At 43.4% G+C, this 17,340-nt stretch overlaps 1 protein-coding gene and 1 non-coding gene across 4 annotated transcripts in view; both read left to right on the plus strand.

The window, feature by feature from the left end:
- The window catches only part of Ppp2r5e (protein phosphatase 2 regulatory subunit B'epsilon), a 162,643-nt gene that overhangs the window by 82,615 nt on the left and 62,688 nt on the right, over positions 1-17,340 (plus strand). For all 3 annotated transcript variants that reach the window (XR_008218529.1, XM_052739578.1, XM_052739577.1), the window contains exon 3: positions 2,500-2,696. Coding sequence is in view for 2 of the 3 variants with exons in the window: in XM_052739578.1 (XP_052595538.1) it covers positions 2,500-2,696 (197 nt within the window). In the remaining variant the exon portion in view is untranslated. The remainder of the gene's footprint in view (positions 1-2,499; positions 2,697-17,340) is intronic.
- LOC128111379 (U1 spliceosomal RNA) lies at positions 898-1,061 on the plus strand. Its single transcript, XR_008218622.1, has one exon. It is a non-coding gene; the product is annotated as a U1 spliceosomal RNA (small nuclear RNA).

A 17,340-nucleotide genomic window follows, 5' to 3' on the forward strand; every position in this document is an offset into this window, starting at 1 on the left:
CATGAATAAATGGGTTCCAGCTACTTACCATTAAAACACTTCTAAATGCCAACTGCCTGAATGTTTTGAATTGTTAAATATGTAAATCTGTTGAGTGACCACAGACATTGTTTTTGCTTGAATGATGGTTTGCTCTTTAAAAAGCTGTCATCTACTGATGCTTCAGACTTCCTATGTACTTGAAAGCATTCTCCATGTGGACAGTCTAATTTGGGGGCTTTGTTAAACCTATGCTATCAAAATTCGGAGTAATTAAAAATCCCCTGAAGATTTTAACCTTCAACTGATGTCCCATCAGTAAGCTTTTTCTCTGTTCCCGTTCACCTTGGAGGTGTCAGGTAAACTGGCTCAAGTCTGTGGAGTCCTTTTTTAGTAGCACAAAGGCCATGTGGGTGTGGCTGGAGACCCAAGCACTGTTCCCAACTCCATAACTTATCATGAAATCTCAATAATCATCTCTATTTTTTAAAAATAGAATGCCACCTGCTTACCTCTGAATGTATTCTCAGTATTAATGAATTATGCACTTGGATGATGGCAGCAGAGCCTACCCTGATTGTGTCACTTACCTGTTGTGCGACAAACACCATGACCAAGGCAACTTAGAGAAGAAAGCATTTACAGGGGCTCACAGTTTCCCAGGGTGAGTCAGGAACCATCGTGGCAGGGAGCATGGAAGCAGGCAGACAGGCAGGGCGGGTACTGGAGCGGTGAGTTTACATCCTTGTCTGCAAGTAGGAGGCAGAGAGGAGGAGAGAGCTAAGTGAGAATAGTTTTGGCTTTTGAAACCTCAAGGCTCACCCCTAGTGACACACCTCCTCCAACAAGGCCACACCTCCGAATTTTTTCCAAACAGTTCCACCAACTGGGGACTAAGCATTCAAATAAGAGTCTCTCATACTTACCTGGCAGGGGAGATACCATGATCACGAAGGTGGTTTTCCCAGGGCGAGGCTTATCCATTGCACTCCGGATGTGCTGACCCCTGCGATTTCCCCAAATGCGGAAAACTCGACTGCATAATTTGTGGTAGTGGGGGACTGCTTTCGCGCTCTCCCCTGTTAAAAAAAAGAAAAAAAAAATAAGCGTCTGTCTGGGCCATTCTCTTCAAAGCACCACACTGATCATAATTCTCATTGCCGTTCAAGGGAAGCTACAGTATAGGGGTAGGGGTGGGTAGTAAAGTAGTAGAAAGAAATAGGAGAGGAACTGGACTAGCCAACTGTAGATCATTGTCCTTCCTAGCTGGAGAATTTTAACCCTAAACTTCTGTTTCAGTTTTAGAAATAACGCTGAGCCAAATGTCTGAGCTATTTGTGTGTGTGTGTGTGTGTGTGTGTGTGTGTGTGTGTGTGTGTGTGTGTGTATGTGTGGGCACATGCATGCCATAGCACACATGTAGAGGTCTGAAGACAACTTGTAGAGTGGGCGTTCTTATTCCATCATGTGGGTTCCAATGATTAAACTAAGATTGTCAGGTTGTGGAAAAATGCCTTTCCGTGACTAGCCATTTTGCTGACCCTCTGGGGATATTTTAATAAAAGGTGCTAGTGGGTTTTTCTCATTGCTCAAGAAGAACATGGGTCAAAAGATAGAGATTCAAGTGAAATTTGTTCTTATATTACCACTTCTGATGTGCTATTTTGTGTATCTGCTTGGGTGTGTGAATGCGTGTCTGATGTGGAGGCCAGGGGTCAGCTTTGGGTCTGTTCCTCAGAAGCTGTTCACTTTGTTTTTTGAACAGAGTCTCTCACAGGGATCGGGGCTCACTCACCAACCAGGCCAGGCTGCCTGGCTAGCAAGCCCTGGGGACACTTGTGCTCTTTCCTCCTCAGCTGAGGTTACAGATGTGCACCAGCATGCCTGGCTTTCCTGTGGTTGTGGGGATTGAACCTGGGTCCTCAGGCTTGTGTGGAAGCACTTTGCCGACTGAGCCACTTCCCTGCGTTGGTGTACTTGTTGGCATTGCTTCATTTGGTTGGTTTTCTAAGTTTCTTTGACAGAGCAACTTCATGGAGCCCAAACCTAAATAAAACAAAACCAGGACAAGCTGAAAACAAACCCCACTTGTAGCCATTGCCTTAAACCCCAAGGATGTCAGCGTGAAATGAATAGACTGATATTTCTGCTTTGCAGTCTTTTGGTGAAATGAATTTAAACTAACCGAAAACTTGTGGCTTCACTTTCTAAGGGCAAGGTCGGCCTTTCTCATTGATTTGAGATATTAAGGATATTGGCATTGGGGTGTTTGGGGCTAAACTTTAACCTCCAAGTGGCTCTTGGGATTTAGTCAGTTGCAGGATAGCAAACACAGCGACTGGTGTGGGGCTCTCAGACGCGGGGTCTCTGGTGTGGTACTTACGGGGGCTCCTGCCTGTGTGTGTTAACAAGAGCACTGTTGTCTTGTTATTTTGGGGTTGCTTTTGAAGTAACTTTGAAGAGAATTCCTGTTGCCTGGAATTGATGACAGACTTACACCATTTCCTCTTTTTTTCTTAGACGTTCCAACCTCAGAGCAGCCTGAACTGTTCCTAAAGAAACTTCAGCAGTGCTGTGTCATTTTTGACTTCATGGACACGCTATCTGATCTTAAAATGAAAGAGTACAAGCGCTCCACTCTTAATGAACTGGTGGACTACATTACAATAAGCAGAGGCTGTCTGACAGAGCAGACTTACCCTGAAGTAGTTAGAATGGTGAGTTTCTTTGTCGCCGCTGACACTTTTAAGCATCTTCCATAGCCACTCATGGGTGTATTGATTGCAGTCAGGTCACCGAGGTCTCCTCCACAAACAAAAGCCACCCTCCTGAGAGCTAAATGCAAGCAGGCAGCACAGCGCTAGGATTTGAAGAGCATGATTTCCTGATGATGAGACAAACCCAGACCGTCCCACCGACTGCAGCGTTGGAGTGACCTCAGAGCGTGGAGCTGAGGGCCAGGGTGCCATGGATCTCTGCAAAGACACAGGAGAATCAACCAGTGTTAGATCTGTTTGAAAATATTCAAGCCTGTTGAGTATCTTAACTCCTGCCACCTCTTCATTGTGGCATATTAGAAATGGCATTATACTTAATAAAATTATGATTTAGAGAATCTAATTAAGGCCTCTCTTGGCTTTATAACGAATCCCTGTCTTTGTAATTTCCTTGAAGTCAGGAGTAATGCCTTTCATGATGTTAGAACAATGGCACTATGTGTAGTCCTTAGGAATTACAGGAAGAAACATTGTTTGTATAATGCAAGCAATTATGTTCTTATTGTGTCATTAATTACATTAACTTTTTAAAAATTGAGCCCAAATCTGACTGTTAGGTTTCTCTGGTGTGGCTGCCTTCCTTAGCATCCTAGAAGATTATGGATTGAGAAGCTATTGTTTTTGGGAGGTGGGTGGGAGGAATGGAGAAGGCTGGTAACTCAATTCATGCAATGCAGCTGCAGAGGTTGAAAAGGGCTTGGGCATCATTGGGAAGGCCGCTAGAGGAACAGGCACATAGAATGCCTGCCTGCTCAGCATTGGGAGGGGCTTTCAAAGATCAGCTTGGGAAAGTGAGCGGTATGTGGCAGCCATTTGTAGATCTGAGGGGTAATGGAAAACATACATACATACATACATACATACATACACACACACACACGACATTAAATACACATATGTATGTATTGGATTTGTTATTAATTTAAAGGAATATGTTATCAATAGTGTTTTGTAAGCTAACTATTATTATTGTTGCTTCTGAGTATTGCTTTTCAACAAAGAGCACTTATGCCTCACAGGGGACATTTGGTAATGTCCAAAGTCATTTTTGGTAGTCATACTGTATGAGAAGAGAGTAATTCCATCATCTTCTGGTTAGAGGCCACAAATTTGATGGTAAGCATTTTAAAAGGAAGCAAGAAAGCCCACATGAGAAAGGTTGATCTAGTCTCAGATATTACCTCAATTACACTGTTGGGCAACCCTGCTTTTGAGTGTATGTCCTTTCTAAATCTCCCAGCCAAACACTTAGCATCTTTTGCAGAGCATGCTCTCTTGGTGTTAGCTCACCCGTGTGTTCAGAGATACTCGCTTATAACTTTGTTCTATGACTTTTCTGTAGATAGCTCATGAGGATGGAAGCATATACCGATGTATTTGCATAAATGCTTTGTAAATGTACGGATGGTGTGCTGCACACACTTTCTGTACATTCCCTCTTTACTTAAGTTTGTCAGTACATAGAAAGCCGCATTGGTTGCAGCTACCCAGCATTTCATTGTATCCTGTAGATGTCCTTGCAAACCCATCTAGTTTATTCTTTTATAAGGATATCTGTATGTTGAATGTTTTTGTTTTTTTTTTTTTTAAGATTGTGGGCTTTTACTTTTATGTACACAGAAAAATTGAGAGGAAGGTGCAGAGATGTCCCATTTGCCTCAATTCCCACTCATCTGTGGCCTCTGCTCTCACCATCCCCAATGACATGTTTGTTATAATAAATGAAACTACACTGGCACACTCCAACCAACCAGAATCTGTGGTTTGCTTTAGGGTTCGTGCTTGGTGCTGTGCCTTCTTTGGGTTTGGATAAACGTCTAGTGACATGGATGGACCATTCCAGTATCACATAGAGTCGCTTCATGCAGCCATTGCTCTCTTAAGAACCACTGACCTTGTCACTGTCTTCATAGTTCTGCTCTTGGAACCTGAAAGATGCCCTTTTCCTATTGCCTGCTTTCACTTAGAAGTGTGTTTTGGTTTCCTTCATGTATTTTCATTCTTGTTTTGAATTTTTGAGATGGGGTTAAATATAGTAGCACAGACTGGCCTAGAAATTGCTGTGTAGCCCAGGCTGATCTTGAACTCTCAGCAGTCTTGCATCAGTCTCCCTAGTGCTGGGATTACAGATGTGAACCATCACACCCAGCCAGTTCATTCTTCTCAGTGCTCAGTGATAGCCCATTGTGTGACAGTGCCACACAGTCTTTTCATTCACCTACTAAGTATCTTGGTTTCATCCACATTTTGGCAGTTACAGCTGAAGTGCCTCTGGAAATCTGCATATTTGTGTGGGATGTACATTTTCAAATCCTGTGGTAGATAGTGAGGACTGGAATTCCTGGGTCTTAGGATCAGTATTTTGTAAGTCACTGTCAAACTAACTTGCAGAGTGGCTGTACTATTTGGTTGCTTACCAGAAACGAGAGCTCTGGGGCTCCATAGCTTTATCAGCATTTGATTTTCCTCCCTCCCAGATCGCCCCTCCGTGTACTTTAGCGTCTGGCCCCTAACTCTAACTCTTGTTTCCCCCAAAGGACTGGCTTACAGTGTGCCACTGTTTTTGATAAGCCCAGTGCCTTCTCCATCCTTCAGGTCCTCTGCTCCTTGACAGTCCACTCTTATGGAATACACTGCCCTTTATTCTTCCACACATGCATCTAATTTTTCCAATTAAGAGGTAAGTATCCTAGAGAAGAACTGTCCTGCATATCTTAGTAGGCTCTGGAATGCCTCTTAGCTGAGCCTAACTGATTTCAGGCTCTGAAATTATGATGAAGATACTCTATCATTCAATTATATTGAGTCATTAAACCTAGTATTTAGCATAATGCAACAATTTCTTGCACTTTTGTGTATCATAAACCAGCTTTAGTCTCCTAAGAGAGTTCATCATTTCATGCCCTTAATTCCCTTCCCCTTTAAGCCATTTATATTCTTTAAGACATTCTTGAGCCCTGCTGTAGGCAGCTTTGAGTATGTGCATACATACTGTTCTAGAATACTTTGTATAGGGTTCTCAGATGTATATTGTCTTTTTGTATATAATTTGTAAACTTTGCTAGCAACTAATTTGCTATGGTACTTTGCAATCTGGGGTATTTATAGATAAGTTCTTATGATAGAATAGAAAGTGAACCCTCCTAAGTTCAAGGGCTATCCTTGGCCATCTTCACATGCTTTATCACCGAGAATTACTTATCTTTGGTGTCCTCAGTTTTCATATGGTGCTGAGAGGTTTACCTAAATAAACAACTGTGCTGTGTGCACATTGGCATTCTCAGAACTTCAGTGTGTGTGAACAGGCTAATAGTGTGCTTACTGCTTTTTAAGAAGGCTTGGAACCAAAGGTCATTTTGATGTTGCCCCCCCCCCCCCCCCAACTCCATTTTGCCACCTCTAAGGTCCTGCAAAAATTCTGGTACTGCTTATCTCCCTGTGTCATACATCTCTGGGCGTTGGGGGGCGGAGGGAACAGGTTGTGAAGATTAGCAATAATTTTATGTAAATCTCTTAGACTAGTCCCTAACCCATGACAGAAGGTTTAGTAAATAGCATTTTGTTTTGTTTTTTGAGACAAGGTTTCTCTGTGCAACAGCCCTGGCTGTCCTGGAACTAGCTCTGTAGACCAGGCTGTCCTCAATCTCACAGAGATCCACCTGTGTCTACCTCCCCAGTTCTGAGATTAAAGGCATGCACCACCACCGCCCAGCTAGTAAATAGCAGTTATGTTTTGCTATTAGATACCTGACTTTGCATGGTCCCTGTTTGTAGATTTTACATTCTCTGTCAGCTAGATGTATTCTCTTCAACTGCCTCAGTTTCTTTCAAATTCTGGAGCTCAAAGGTAATCCTGCCTGGTGTGTAGTCACTGTCCCTGCCTGCTCCTCATTCTTGTTACTGTGAAATGAAACCACTTCACCCGGGTGAGGAAGTGGTAGTATTTTTAATGGAATGCTAGCTGGCTTTTGAAATCCAGGAGGAGTAATGAGTCAGGATGCCATGGTATGGTGTCAGGCTTAATACCAAAGGCTGATCCAGTCTGTTGGGACCTGTACTTGGAGAGTTGTTGGTTTTCTTATGAGGGACAAATGAAGTAGAAAGTAAGGTATGAGTTTGGGAGCCCACTTTTACCACCCAGATGAAGTCTGGGCACCACCCACAGGCTACTAGAGTGAAAGAAAAACACTTTATGTGTAAATACAATCAACAAAACATACAGTTTACCTTTAGAAGAGAGTGGTTATAGTGGGAAGAGCCCCAGGGAGAGCATATGGAAACTACTGTCCTTAATTCTCATCTTAACTAGTGATAAGTCTTTGGTAACTCATTTTTCTTCCAAGCTTCAGTTTCTCCTATTGTTAATGAGGGGAGCTGATGATATCTCAGATCCTTCCAGTTCTGAAATGGATGACTTTTGGTCAACACTGTCCAAGTCATGTAGAATGGCTTTCTCAAGGTTTACTAATTAATCACTTCCCAAAGCAGTTGCTTACTTAGGTAAGTGGTTTGTTTTGTATTTTTTTTTTTTTTTTTTTTGGTTTTTCGAGACAGGGTTTCTCTGCGTAGCTTTGCGCCTCTCCTGGAACTCACTTGGTAGCCCAGGCTGGCCTCGAACTCACAGAGATCCGCCTGGCTCTGCCTCCCGAGTGCTGGGATTAAAGGCGTGCGCCACCACTGCCCGGCTTGTTTTTTATTTTTGTGGTGTCTTCTCTTATGGAAAAAGATATTGGACCTTTAGTTGCTTTAGGCCTTGCTGTATTCTATTCTACATTGTCTCTAAGGTCAAGCTTTTGTTTTTATGGTATATATTTTTTTAAACCACATTCTACTTATAATGTCTTTGGTTCTGTCACATGTATCCACTTGAAATATTTCTTAGAATTTTTTGGCCTTCAAATAACCTATTCATTTTTGTTTACCTAAATTTGATCTCTCTCTCTCTCTCTCTCTCTCTCTCTCTCTCTCTCTCTCTCTCTCTGTGTTTTATTTTTTTATTTTTTGAGAGAACCCTGTGTAAGAGGGTTCTCTGTGTAAGAGCCCTAGTTGTCCTGGAACTCACTCTGTAGACCAGGCTGGCTTCGAACTCACAGAGATCTGCCTGCTTCTGCCTCCTAAGTGCTGGGATTAAAGGTGTGTGTCACCACCCCCCCACTGAACTCTGTATATTTTATATTCTTTGTATTTGCATATCTTTTCTAAAAATGCTTCATTTGAGGGGACTTCAAATGTGAGATGTAGTCTTGTTTGTAAAAGCATTGGCTTTGTTAATTCTAGGTATTTATTTATTGAATGACTTAATGCCATGCTTTACTTAAAAAAAAATTAGTGGTGTTGTGTCAAATCCAGGACATTATATATTCTAGGCAAACATTACAGCACTGAGCTGTATGCCCAGCTTTGGTTTGTTTGAGACAGGACCTTGGTGTGTAGTGTAGACTGGTCAAGAACTTACTGTGTAGCCTAAGCCAATCTCAATTTATGATTCCCTTGCTTTAGCTTCTTCCCAAGTGCTGAGATTACGTGCATGTGCCGCCATATCTGGCTCATCCTCTTATGTTTTGATGACTAAAAAAGATGATTATTTCATGCCAACAGTAGAAAATGTAATGTGAACAAATTAAAAGATGTTATATTAATAGAATTATATATTAGGTAGGGAAGGGAGAAGATTGATTAGAGACAGATAGGGTGGTCATGGCAGATTCTCCAGAATGAGTAAAGCTTTAGTAGGGTATTAAAAGATTTTCCAGGTGACTAAACTACCAAGGAATCCCCAAACCACTTGATGTACAGGGGATACAGTGCTGTGTTGTAGTATTAACAGTTATTTGTGTGTGCGCGCACGCATGAGCGAGCACCGGGAAGGGAAAGATGTCAGTTTTGGCAGCTGAAGATGTTAATGTGTGTCAGTTTGTGGAAGTACCTCATAGGCAGTGGAGACCCATCAGGAGGCTCGAAGTAGAGGATGGTAAGGTGGCATTTATATTTTAATAGCAGTAGAACAGAAGTGTGGTAAGGCAGGATCACTTACCTGGGGAGTGTTGCATTAGCGAAGACGTGCAGCCCTAAGCCAACAGCAGGTGATAGGGTAGAGAAGGAAGGAAGGAAGGAAGGAAGGAAGGAAGGAAGGAAGGAAGGAAGGAAGGAAAGGTTAACTCTGGAGAGTCACCTAGAACTACAAGTGAAGCCACGTACGGTCTCTGTGGATGTTTTGGGAGAGGAAGGAGGTTAGATGGCTGTGGTCATTGTGGTGCTTCTGTTTCGGTCCAACAGTGGGGAGAGCAGATTTTGGTTGGAAGCTGAGGAGTTGAGTTTTTGCTGTTGCTAGTGCAGTTCATGTGGGAAGCCTAATGTGAAAAGGTGACTATAGAAGTGGTCATTGTCAGCATGGAGGTGGGCAGGAGGCTGGTACAAGGATGAGACTCCATGTTCTTTGTGCCATGGTCCAGGTGGGAGCAAGTTGGTTGAGGAGTGGGCAGAACAAGGAAGTTGAGATCGTGGTGACAGACAGTGATTCCTCCTACAGCAGTGGGACCTAGGGTCTGCTGGCTTCATTTGAGTCAAATCTTATATCGTTTGTTTCTCTACAGAAACCCACACAACCTTATCACATGGTCACTGCTGTTACTATTTTCGTATTTTGTCTTTATGACTTAGCTAGTCTTGGCCTCAAGCCTGTGTTGTTCCCAGTGTGTGATTAAATCTCTATATACTGCAGATTGAGGCTCCTCGAGTTTCAGAGTTAATGTAGCTTTGATATAAAGTATATTGAACAGTCTTTTCTTCTATTGAGATCTTTCCTTGAGTCCTTCATATTGTTTCTCGGCCACTGCTAGTCCCCCTCCCCCCCCAAATTATATCATGTCACTCGATTATTTAAGTGCTTATTTTTTAAAAATACTTTCTTTGATTTAACTGGAAATCATGGCTCTGACTAGCCTCTTACTAGACTAATATGGTTTTGTGGAGAATTAGGAATTCTCAATTAAGTGCCTCAGAACCTACACATAATTTAGGATGCTTTGTTAACTTTACTTTATATCCTGTTGACTGAAAGATAGAGGATTTCTTGTTATTAATGTAGCATTAGCTTATTAGATGTGGCGTTGGGGATGGTAACAAACAGGGGAATGTGAGAGCTTGTCACTTATTGTGTCTTGTGTTAGATAGAGCATACAATTATACCCCAGCTGGAGTTTGCCTTGGAAGTAACTAAAAGGAGCTGTATGAGAAAGGTGTTTGCTAACTGGAGTTTTTGGAAAAGTTCACGATATAGAAATTTACAGATTCTTGGTACATAAGAGAGAGCTTAAGATTCTAATAATACAGGGCATTTTTAGAAAGAGTAGAGTTGTCTAGTCAAGGCCAGAGGCAGATGTTAGAATTTGCCGCTTGTTGGAGGAACAGAAACTGGCAGGTATTTTGTCTTTTCCATAAACTGTCACCCTGTGCTACTCTGGTTAATGTTTCTTCAGCAGGACTTACTGTCTCGAGGTACACACAGATTTATTTCCTGTGTTACTGAGCTCTCGTGATATTGTCTGCACTTTTACGTGCGTGTTCTGTGTATTTTTATGCGGAGGAAAGATTCTCAAATGGTTTACATTTGATTTTGCCATATGTGCGTTAACCGTCTCCACTAGATGTGTAGGTAAGAGCATGAAACTGCCTGGGCCTGGCATTTGCTCTAGAAGAGATCTTTCTTTTGTCCCCCAGTGCTGGGGGATAGAACTCAGAACCGTGTGCATTTTAAACATGCAGTTTTCCCACTGAAACTACACCTCCAGCCCCCATGGGAAGGTCTTTGTTCATGTATTCAGTATCGTAAATGTATGTATAAGTGTTCAGACTTTCTGTTTTTTTTTAAATCATGTATTAATTACAATGGGTTTCATTATAGCATTTTCACACTTCTACCTATCTCAGCCATAATGCACTCCTTCCTTCTGTTACCCTCCCTTGTTCCCTTTTCTGCTAATCCTCTTCCTCTTCCCAACTGTAGGGTTTGTTTACAGGTTCCCGAGCATCTCCTCCATTGACTGTGCCTCTGAAGGAAACGTCTTCTTCCCCATCAGCTGTTAGCTACATAGACATCCTCATGGAGGGCTGGGGGTCCAGTGAGCCCCTTCTGCCCCACAGCAGCACACAGAGTCCTGTGCAGATCTTCAAGAGTGCAACAGTCATGCCGTGTTCCGAAGCTAGCATTCCACACTAGTTCCTGCCCACTTTGTCTAGCTCTTCTGGTCTCCCTACCCCTTCTCTGATGTTCCTTGAACTCAGAGGAGGTGATTCAGATGTCCTGTTTATAGCTGGATGCATTTAACAGTCATTTATCCTTTAAAAACACCTAAAAAGGAAGAAGGGGAAAAAGAATAACTAGGGCTGAAAGATGGCTCAGTGGTTACGGGCACTGACTGCTTACACATGCTGTAAGAGCACAGCCTTCTGTAACTCCAGTCCTGGGGGATCTGATGCCCTCTTCTGACCTCTGAGGGCACTGCACATACATGGTGCACAGACGTATATGCAAGGAAAGCACCCATACTTACAAAATAAAGATTGGTGTGTGTCTGTGTCTGTATCTGTGCAGAGGTTAGTGTATATATAAGTGAATGTGCCTGAGGAGGCCAGAAGAGGGTGTTGGATCCTCTGGAGCTGAAGTTACAGGCGAGTGTGAGTTGTCCGACAAGGGGCTGAGAATCCAACTTGGATCTTCAGTAAGAGTAGTTCGGAATCTTACCTGCTGAGCCATCTTTCTAGCCCTAGTTATCCCCCCCCCCCCTTTCTTTTTTAGATGTTATATGTATTTGTGTTTTACTGCGTAAATATGTTTGTGTACCAAGTTGGTGCCTGGTGCCTGGAGAGGTCAGAAAAGGGTATTGGATCCCCTGGCACTGGAGTTATAGGTGGTTATGAGCCACAATACAGATACTGGGAACTGAGCCCAGCAAGTACTCTTACCCACTGAGCCATTCATTTCTCTAGCCCCTAGTCATTCTTAATGCTTGACCAGTTATTAGTCTCTGTAGTCACTACCGATCACCGCAGAAGGGAGATTCTGTGACCAGAGCTGCTGGCAGCACTGTTCTAAGGGAATAAATAAACAGTTGTTTTGAAGACAGTTTGACAGGTGCATCATGCCCATTTTTCAGAACAGTAGGAGTGGCTTCCCTAGTGCTGTGACCTCCAAGCCATAACCTTTGACTGGGGTTTATGGCACCAGATGTGGAGTCTGTGCTGTAGAGCAGGCAACAAGTCCAATCAGAAAGTGCTTGGTTACCGTCATAACAGACTTCCACTGTCGCACCAGTGGCTTCTCGTGTGGGCTAGACAGTGTCACTGCACACAGGGTCCACAGCTGAGCAGCTTTGCTACCTGGTCTCCCCTAGTAGCCTGCTCAGCACCTTCTGACGGGCTACGCAGTAGGGAGGAAGCTTCCAGACCAAATCTAGTTTGCTTGTTTGTGTTCTAGCAGAGTGGGCAACCGGTAGCAATGGCAATTGTCTGGGTTTTTGGGGGGCTCCCGGAGGCTCCCTGCCTGAGCAACAGCTTTTAGGGTGGTAGCCCATCCCTGGCACTCAGATTTTCATTTAATAACCTTTGGCTTCTGGGAGCAACTTTATCTTAATATCAGTTTGGGTAGGTTGTTAATAACAGTTACACAATTTAGAATTTTAGTCATATATTAATTTTTATGTTTATTTATGTGTACGTTGCTTCTATACTATGCTTTTCCCCATGAACTTTTCCCTCCCTCCCTCCCTCCCTCCCTCCCTCCCTCCCTCCCTCCCTCCTTCCCTCCCTCCTTCCCTCCCTCCCTCCCTTCCTTTCTTTTCTTTTCTTTTTTTTTTTTTTTTTTTTTTTTTTTTTTTTTTTTTTTTGCGACAGGGTTTCTCTTTGTATCCCTGGCTGCCCTGGAACTCACTCTGTAGACCAGGCTTGGACTTGATTGAACTCAGAGATCTGCCTGCCTCTGCCTCCTGAGTGCTGGGATTAAATGTGTGTGCCACCATGCCTGGCCCCTTGAATTTTTCTAAATCTAATGAGTCTTTCTTTCTTTTTCTTTCTTTCTTTTTCTTTCTTCCCTTCCTTTCCCCCTTCTTTCCTTCCCCCTTCCTTCCGTCCTTCCTTCCTTCCTTCCTTCCTTCCTTCCTTCCTTCCTTCCTTCCTTCCTTCCTTCCTTCCTTCCTTCCTTCCTTCTTTTTTTTGTTTCCAATTCTTTATTTTATGTATATGAGTGTTTTGTCTGCACACCAGAAGAGGACATTGGATCCCAGGGGACTACACTCATGGGTCCTTGGGAGCCACCATGTTAGTGTTGAACTCAGGACTTCTGGAAGAGCAAGCAGCCAGTGCTCTTAACTGAGCTGTCTCTCTAACTTTGAGTCTAAAGATTCTTAAGCCCTTTCTTGTATTTTTGGTTGCTTCTGGCAAGGCCAGCTGATACGTCGGTTGCAGGGATCCATGAGATTTTGAAAATCTCATCCATAGTTAGAATGTCTTGATCATATTCACTTTTTACTCCCTCTTCCAGCTCCCCCCTAAGTCCTGATACAATTGTATATTCAAGTCTTTCTTGTCTTAATTTATTCTCCTCAGTTTTTTTGGGGGAGGGGGTGTTTCGAGACAGGGTTTCTCTGTGTAGCTTTGGAACCTGTCCTGGAACTCACTCTGTAGACCAGGCTGGCCTCAAACTCACAGAGATATGCCTGCCTCTGCCTACTGAGTGCTGAGATTAAAGGTGTGCGCCACCACTGCTCGGGCCCCTCAAAAATTCGTAAGGAGTTTGAGAGGGATTTTTAACTGTGATTAATTCCCCCCCCCCCAAAAAAAAAAACCACAAAAAAAAACCAAACCACAAAACTTTTTTACTTAGGAAATAACTTTTTTGCCTAATTTACAAGTTGTAGTTCTTCTGCCTAACTGCTTAATATAAATGAAGGTTGTTCGCGGTTTTCAGTATATGTAATGTTCTTTGAGAGGTGTGGCCTGTCAATCACTGATACCCAATAATATCATCCTGCTGCCCTGAGTTCTCTTGTGTCCCTGCCCTCCCTTGCAGAGCCGGCAGCAGAGGGTTGCGGAGTCATTAGAGTACTGCATTCACGGTGTCAGTGCCCCCTCTTTAATTTAACCTGAAAATGGACACAGAGTTTCCAGGTATAGCAAATGCTTCTTGAAAATCCACCAGGAAGATGGGAAATGGTAGCATGTATAAAAGGATCTTAAATGAAGAGATCTTTAACAGCCCTGGCGCTTGGCATTTTACAGTGTAGTTATTCTTTGCTGAGAGACAGCGAGAGAGATGGAAGAAGGGAGAGAAGGATTGATTCTCCAAGAGAATCAATCACTGGTGGGTGATTATTAGGGAAAAGCAGAGAAAACAAGTGTCCTCATCGTGGAGTTCTCCAAGACCCGTAATGCTCGAGACAAGAATTTGGCAGGAAAACAATGAGCAGGTCATTTCCAGGAGGTATCTGGCTACTGACCAAAGCCAAACCTGATTTGTAAGGAAAACAAGATGAAAATGTGTATCCAGTGACTAGAGAGATTGCCCTGCAGTGTGGAGAAGTGGAGAGAAGATAACCCTGATCTGTAAGGAAAACAAGATGAAATGTGCTATCCAGTGACTTGTGAGATTCCCCTGCAGTGTGGAGAGGAGATAACTCTGATCTGTAAGGAAAACAAGATGAAATGTGCTATCCAGTGACTTGTGAGATTCCCCTGCAGTGTGGAGAGGAGATAACCCTGATCTGTAAGGAAAACAAGATGAAATGTGCTATCCAGTGACTTGTGAGATTCCCCTGCAGTGTGGAGAGAAGATAACCCTGATCTGTAAGGAAAACAACATGAAATGTGCTATCTAGTGTTCTGAGATTTCCCTGCAGTATGAAGAGAAGATAACCCTGATCTGTAAGGAAGACAAGATGAAATGTGCTATCCAGTGATCTGAGGCTCCCCTGCAGTGTGGAGAGAAGATCGGGGCTTTTGAGAGTGAGAGCATGATTACAGTGTTCACCAGAGTTCCAGAAGCGACGGGATGAGAAAGTAGGATGCGTCCTGGCATCGAGAACAGCTAGGAGCACAGGGTTAACACATACAAGAAAGATGCTTATGAGTAAAAAATAGGACTGCCTGTGATTATTTGATAAGCTGGAGAGCAAGTAGACTTTTTAATAAAATGGCTGAACAAGCCGTAGTGGGAGAAGATATTTCTGGACCCTTGGAACTGTAGGTAGCAAAAGATTTTATTAAAGAACAGACGTGGTGGAGGCATGTGTGGATCTCTATGAGTTCAAGGCCAGCCTGGTCTACAGAGCTGGTTCCAGGACAGCCAGGGCTGCACAGAGAAACCCTGTCTTGAAAAACAACAAAGACTAGTTTGAAGCATTGTGCACTGCCCTCTGTGCAGAAGTTGAGCCCTTTGGGTGGGCAAGGTAGAACTAATGCAGGCTCTTCCTTTTGACGGCCTTTGATGCTTTCTCAAAAAAAAAAAAAAGTTAAAAAGTTTTGGTAAGATTAGATAAGAGGGTGCTGAAAAATGGAGCTTTTTTATTTGTGATGCTCTTAATAACAGTGTTGGGAGTAAGGAAATTCATAAGGTAGTGATGTTGAAATAATATGTGAGCCAGCGAGCTGGCGCTTAGTGCCCTAGAACCTTCTCTGGATTTCCTTCAGAAGAGCTAATGTCCACATCCTGTCTGCCCCCTACTGATGACGCCAGCATCAGCTCTATCCAGTCAGTTCTGGGCAGTAAGGAGGGCTGTTACTTACAGGCAGAGTCTGTGTGGTCAGAGGGAAGTCAGGTGTGCATGGATGATCCATAAGCTAGTTCAGGGCATTGTTGGACTAATGAAAGGTCACAGAACAAGAAACAGGTGCACAGGCATAGAGGAAGAGGTGGTGACAGTTTGGTAGTGGTTCTCCCCCCTCCCCTTGATTGATTTGTTTTTATTCTGTATATGAGTGTTCTGCCTGCATATATGTCTGTGTACCACATGCATGCAGTGCCCACAGAGGCCATAAATCCTCTGGAACTGGAGTTACCACGTGGGTGCTGGGCCTTAAACCCAGGTCCTCTGGAAGAGCAGCCACTGAGCCATCTCTCCATCCCAGCGTAGTGTTTTCAAGTGGGAACAAGTACCCTTGGCTAGAAATGTACATCAGAAATAGGGTACACTTTGAATGTGCTTTCTTTTAAAATTGCAATTTTTTCGCATAGTATTAGCTGATTTTGAATCTCAGTGTTCAAAGGAGTTGTTCAGCATTTATGATCTTAAAAAAGTCTCATGTTAAAGCCAAAGTATTGTTTTATCAGCTTGTAGGTTTTGGCTCTCAGAAACCACCAGTTCTCCAGGTTGAGCAAGCCTATCTCCTGGCTTGCCTGAGGGGAATGGAGTGGGGGGAACTGGGGATGGGACTGGTCTGCAGACGCCAGTTGTACAAGGGTCTGTGCTGTGTTTATACAGCATGAGCACTGACTGCTGCGGTGTTTACACCTCTATATTTGGATTCTAAGATTTAATATCAACAGTCTTCACTTTGGGATTCACTGCTCCATTTCCAATTTTGGAGAGAATGCAATATAGTCATCTCTGTGTGAAGCTGAATCTCCCTGTGATGGTTTTGTGTAGCAGTGACAGACTAGATAATTAACTCAGCATCCCTGTAACCATTTCATCAGGTAAAAACAAAGTTTAATGTTGAGCTAGAAGCCAATTGTAGTAGAGGGTTTGTGGTTGGACTCGTGGCAGTAGGGGGTCCGGGGCTAGTTTGTATCACAAAGAGCTTAGCAAGCTAGGAAGAAAGATGTGGACAGGAGCAGTGGGCAGGAAGGCACAGGTACTCTTGAATAGCAATCGGTTTTTCCTTTTCCAGTCTCTGTGGAGAGGGCCTTTGCTCTTGTGAGGAGGATGAGACAAGCGGTTAGCTCATGATGGAGGCTAGTGGAGTACTGTGTCCTGATTTTGTCGGACGGGTGCAGAGTGAAGGGAAATGGAGAAGGATATGTGTGAACATCCTCTTCCTATGTTTGTTTCTTCATGCTCCTCACAGAAAATCATTATTTAAATTCGGGTACTCGTCACATTCTTTTTTAACCAATTTCATCTCGGCCTTTACTCTCCCCTTTAAAATCTCAAATTTGAACATACTTAATGTTTTAGACAGTGAAAGTTTGATGAACTTGAGAATCGTGTACAGCCAGGGACAACTCCCAAGGGCCAAAAGAATATCAGCCCACTGAAAGAGGGGGAGGGTGGGAGGAGCACCCTCCAGTGTAAGTGGGGGCCAGGGAGGCTGTTGGTTCTGGGCAGGCCCAGTTGAGAGGATGGCTGCTGCTCTGGACTGGAAATGGAGTAACCAAGGATATCCACAGGCCACGGTGGAAACGGTGGCAGAAAGCTGAGAACAGTTTACCGGGGGAAGCCTTCTCTACCTTGAATTCCAGGACTGGCATTTCCCCGAAAGATTTGTGTACTTTCTCACTTAATGCAAGGGTGACTCGGATTCATTCATTTGAATCCTGTGTTCATCTCCAGACCCTGAATGTACTTATGTGTTCTCCTTTTTTTGGTTCATG

This window comes from Peromyscus californicus, unplaced genomic scaffold, assembly GCF_007827085.1.
Source record: "Peromyscus californicus insignis strain IS unplaced genomic scaffold, ASM782708v3 Scaffold_15__1_contigs__length_86483966, whole genome shotgun sequence".
Classification (NCBI taxonomy): Eukaryota; Metazoa; Chordata; class Mammalia; order Rodentia; family Cricetidae; genus Peromyscus; species Peromyscus californicus.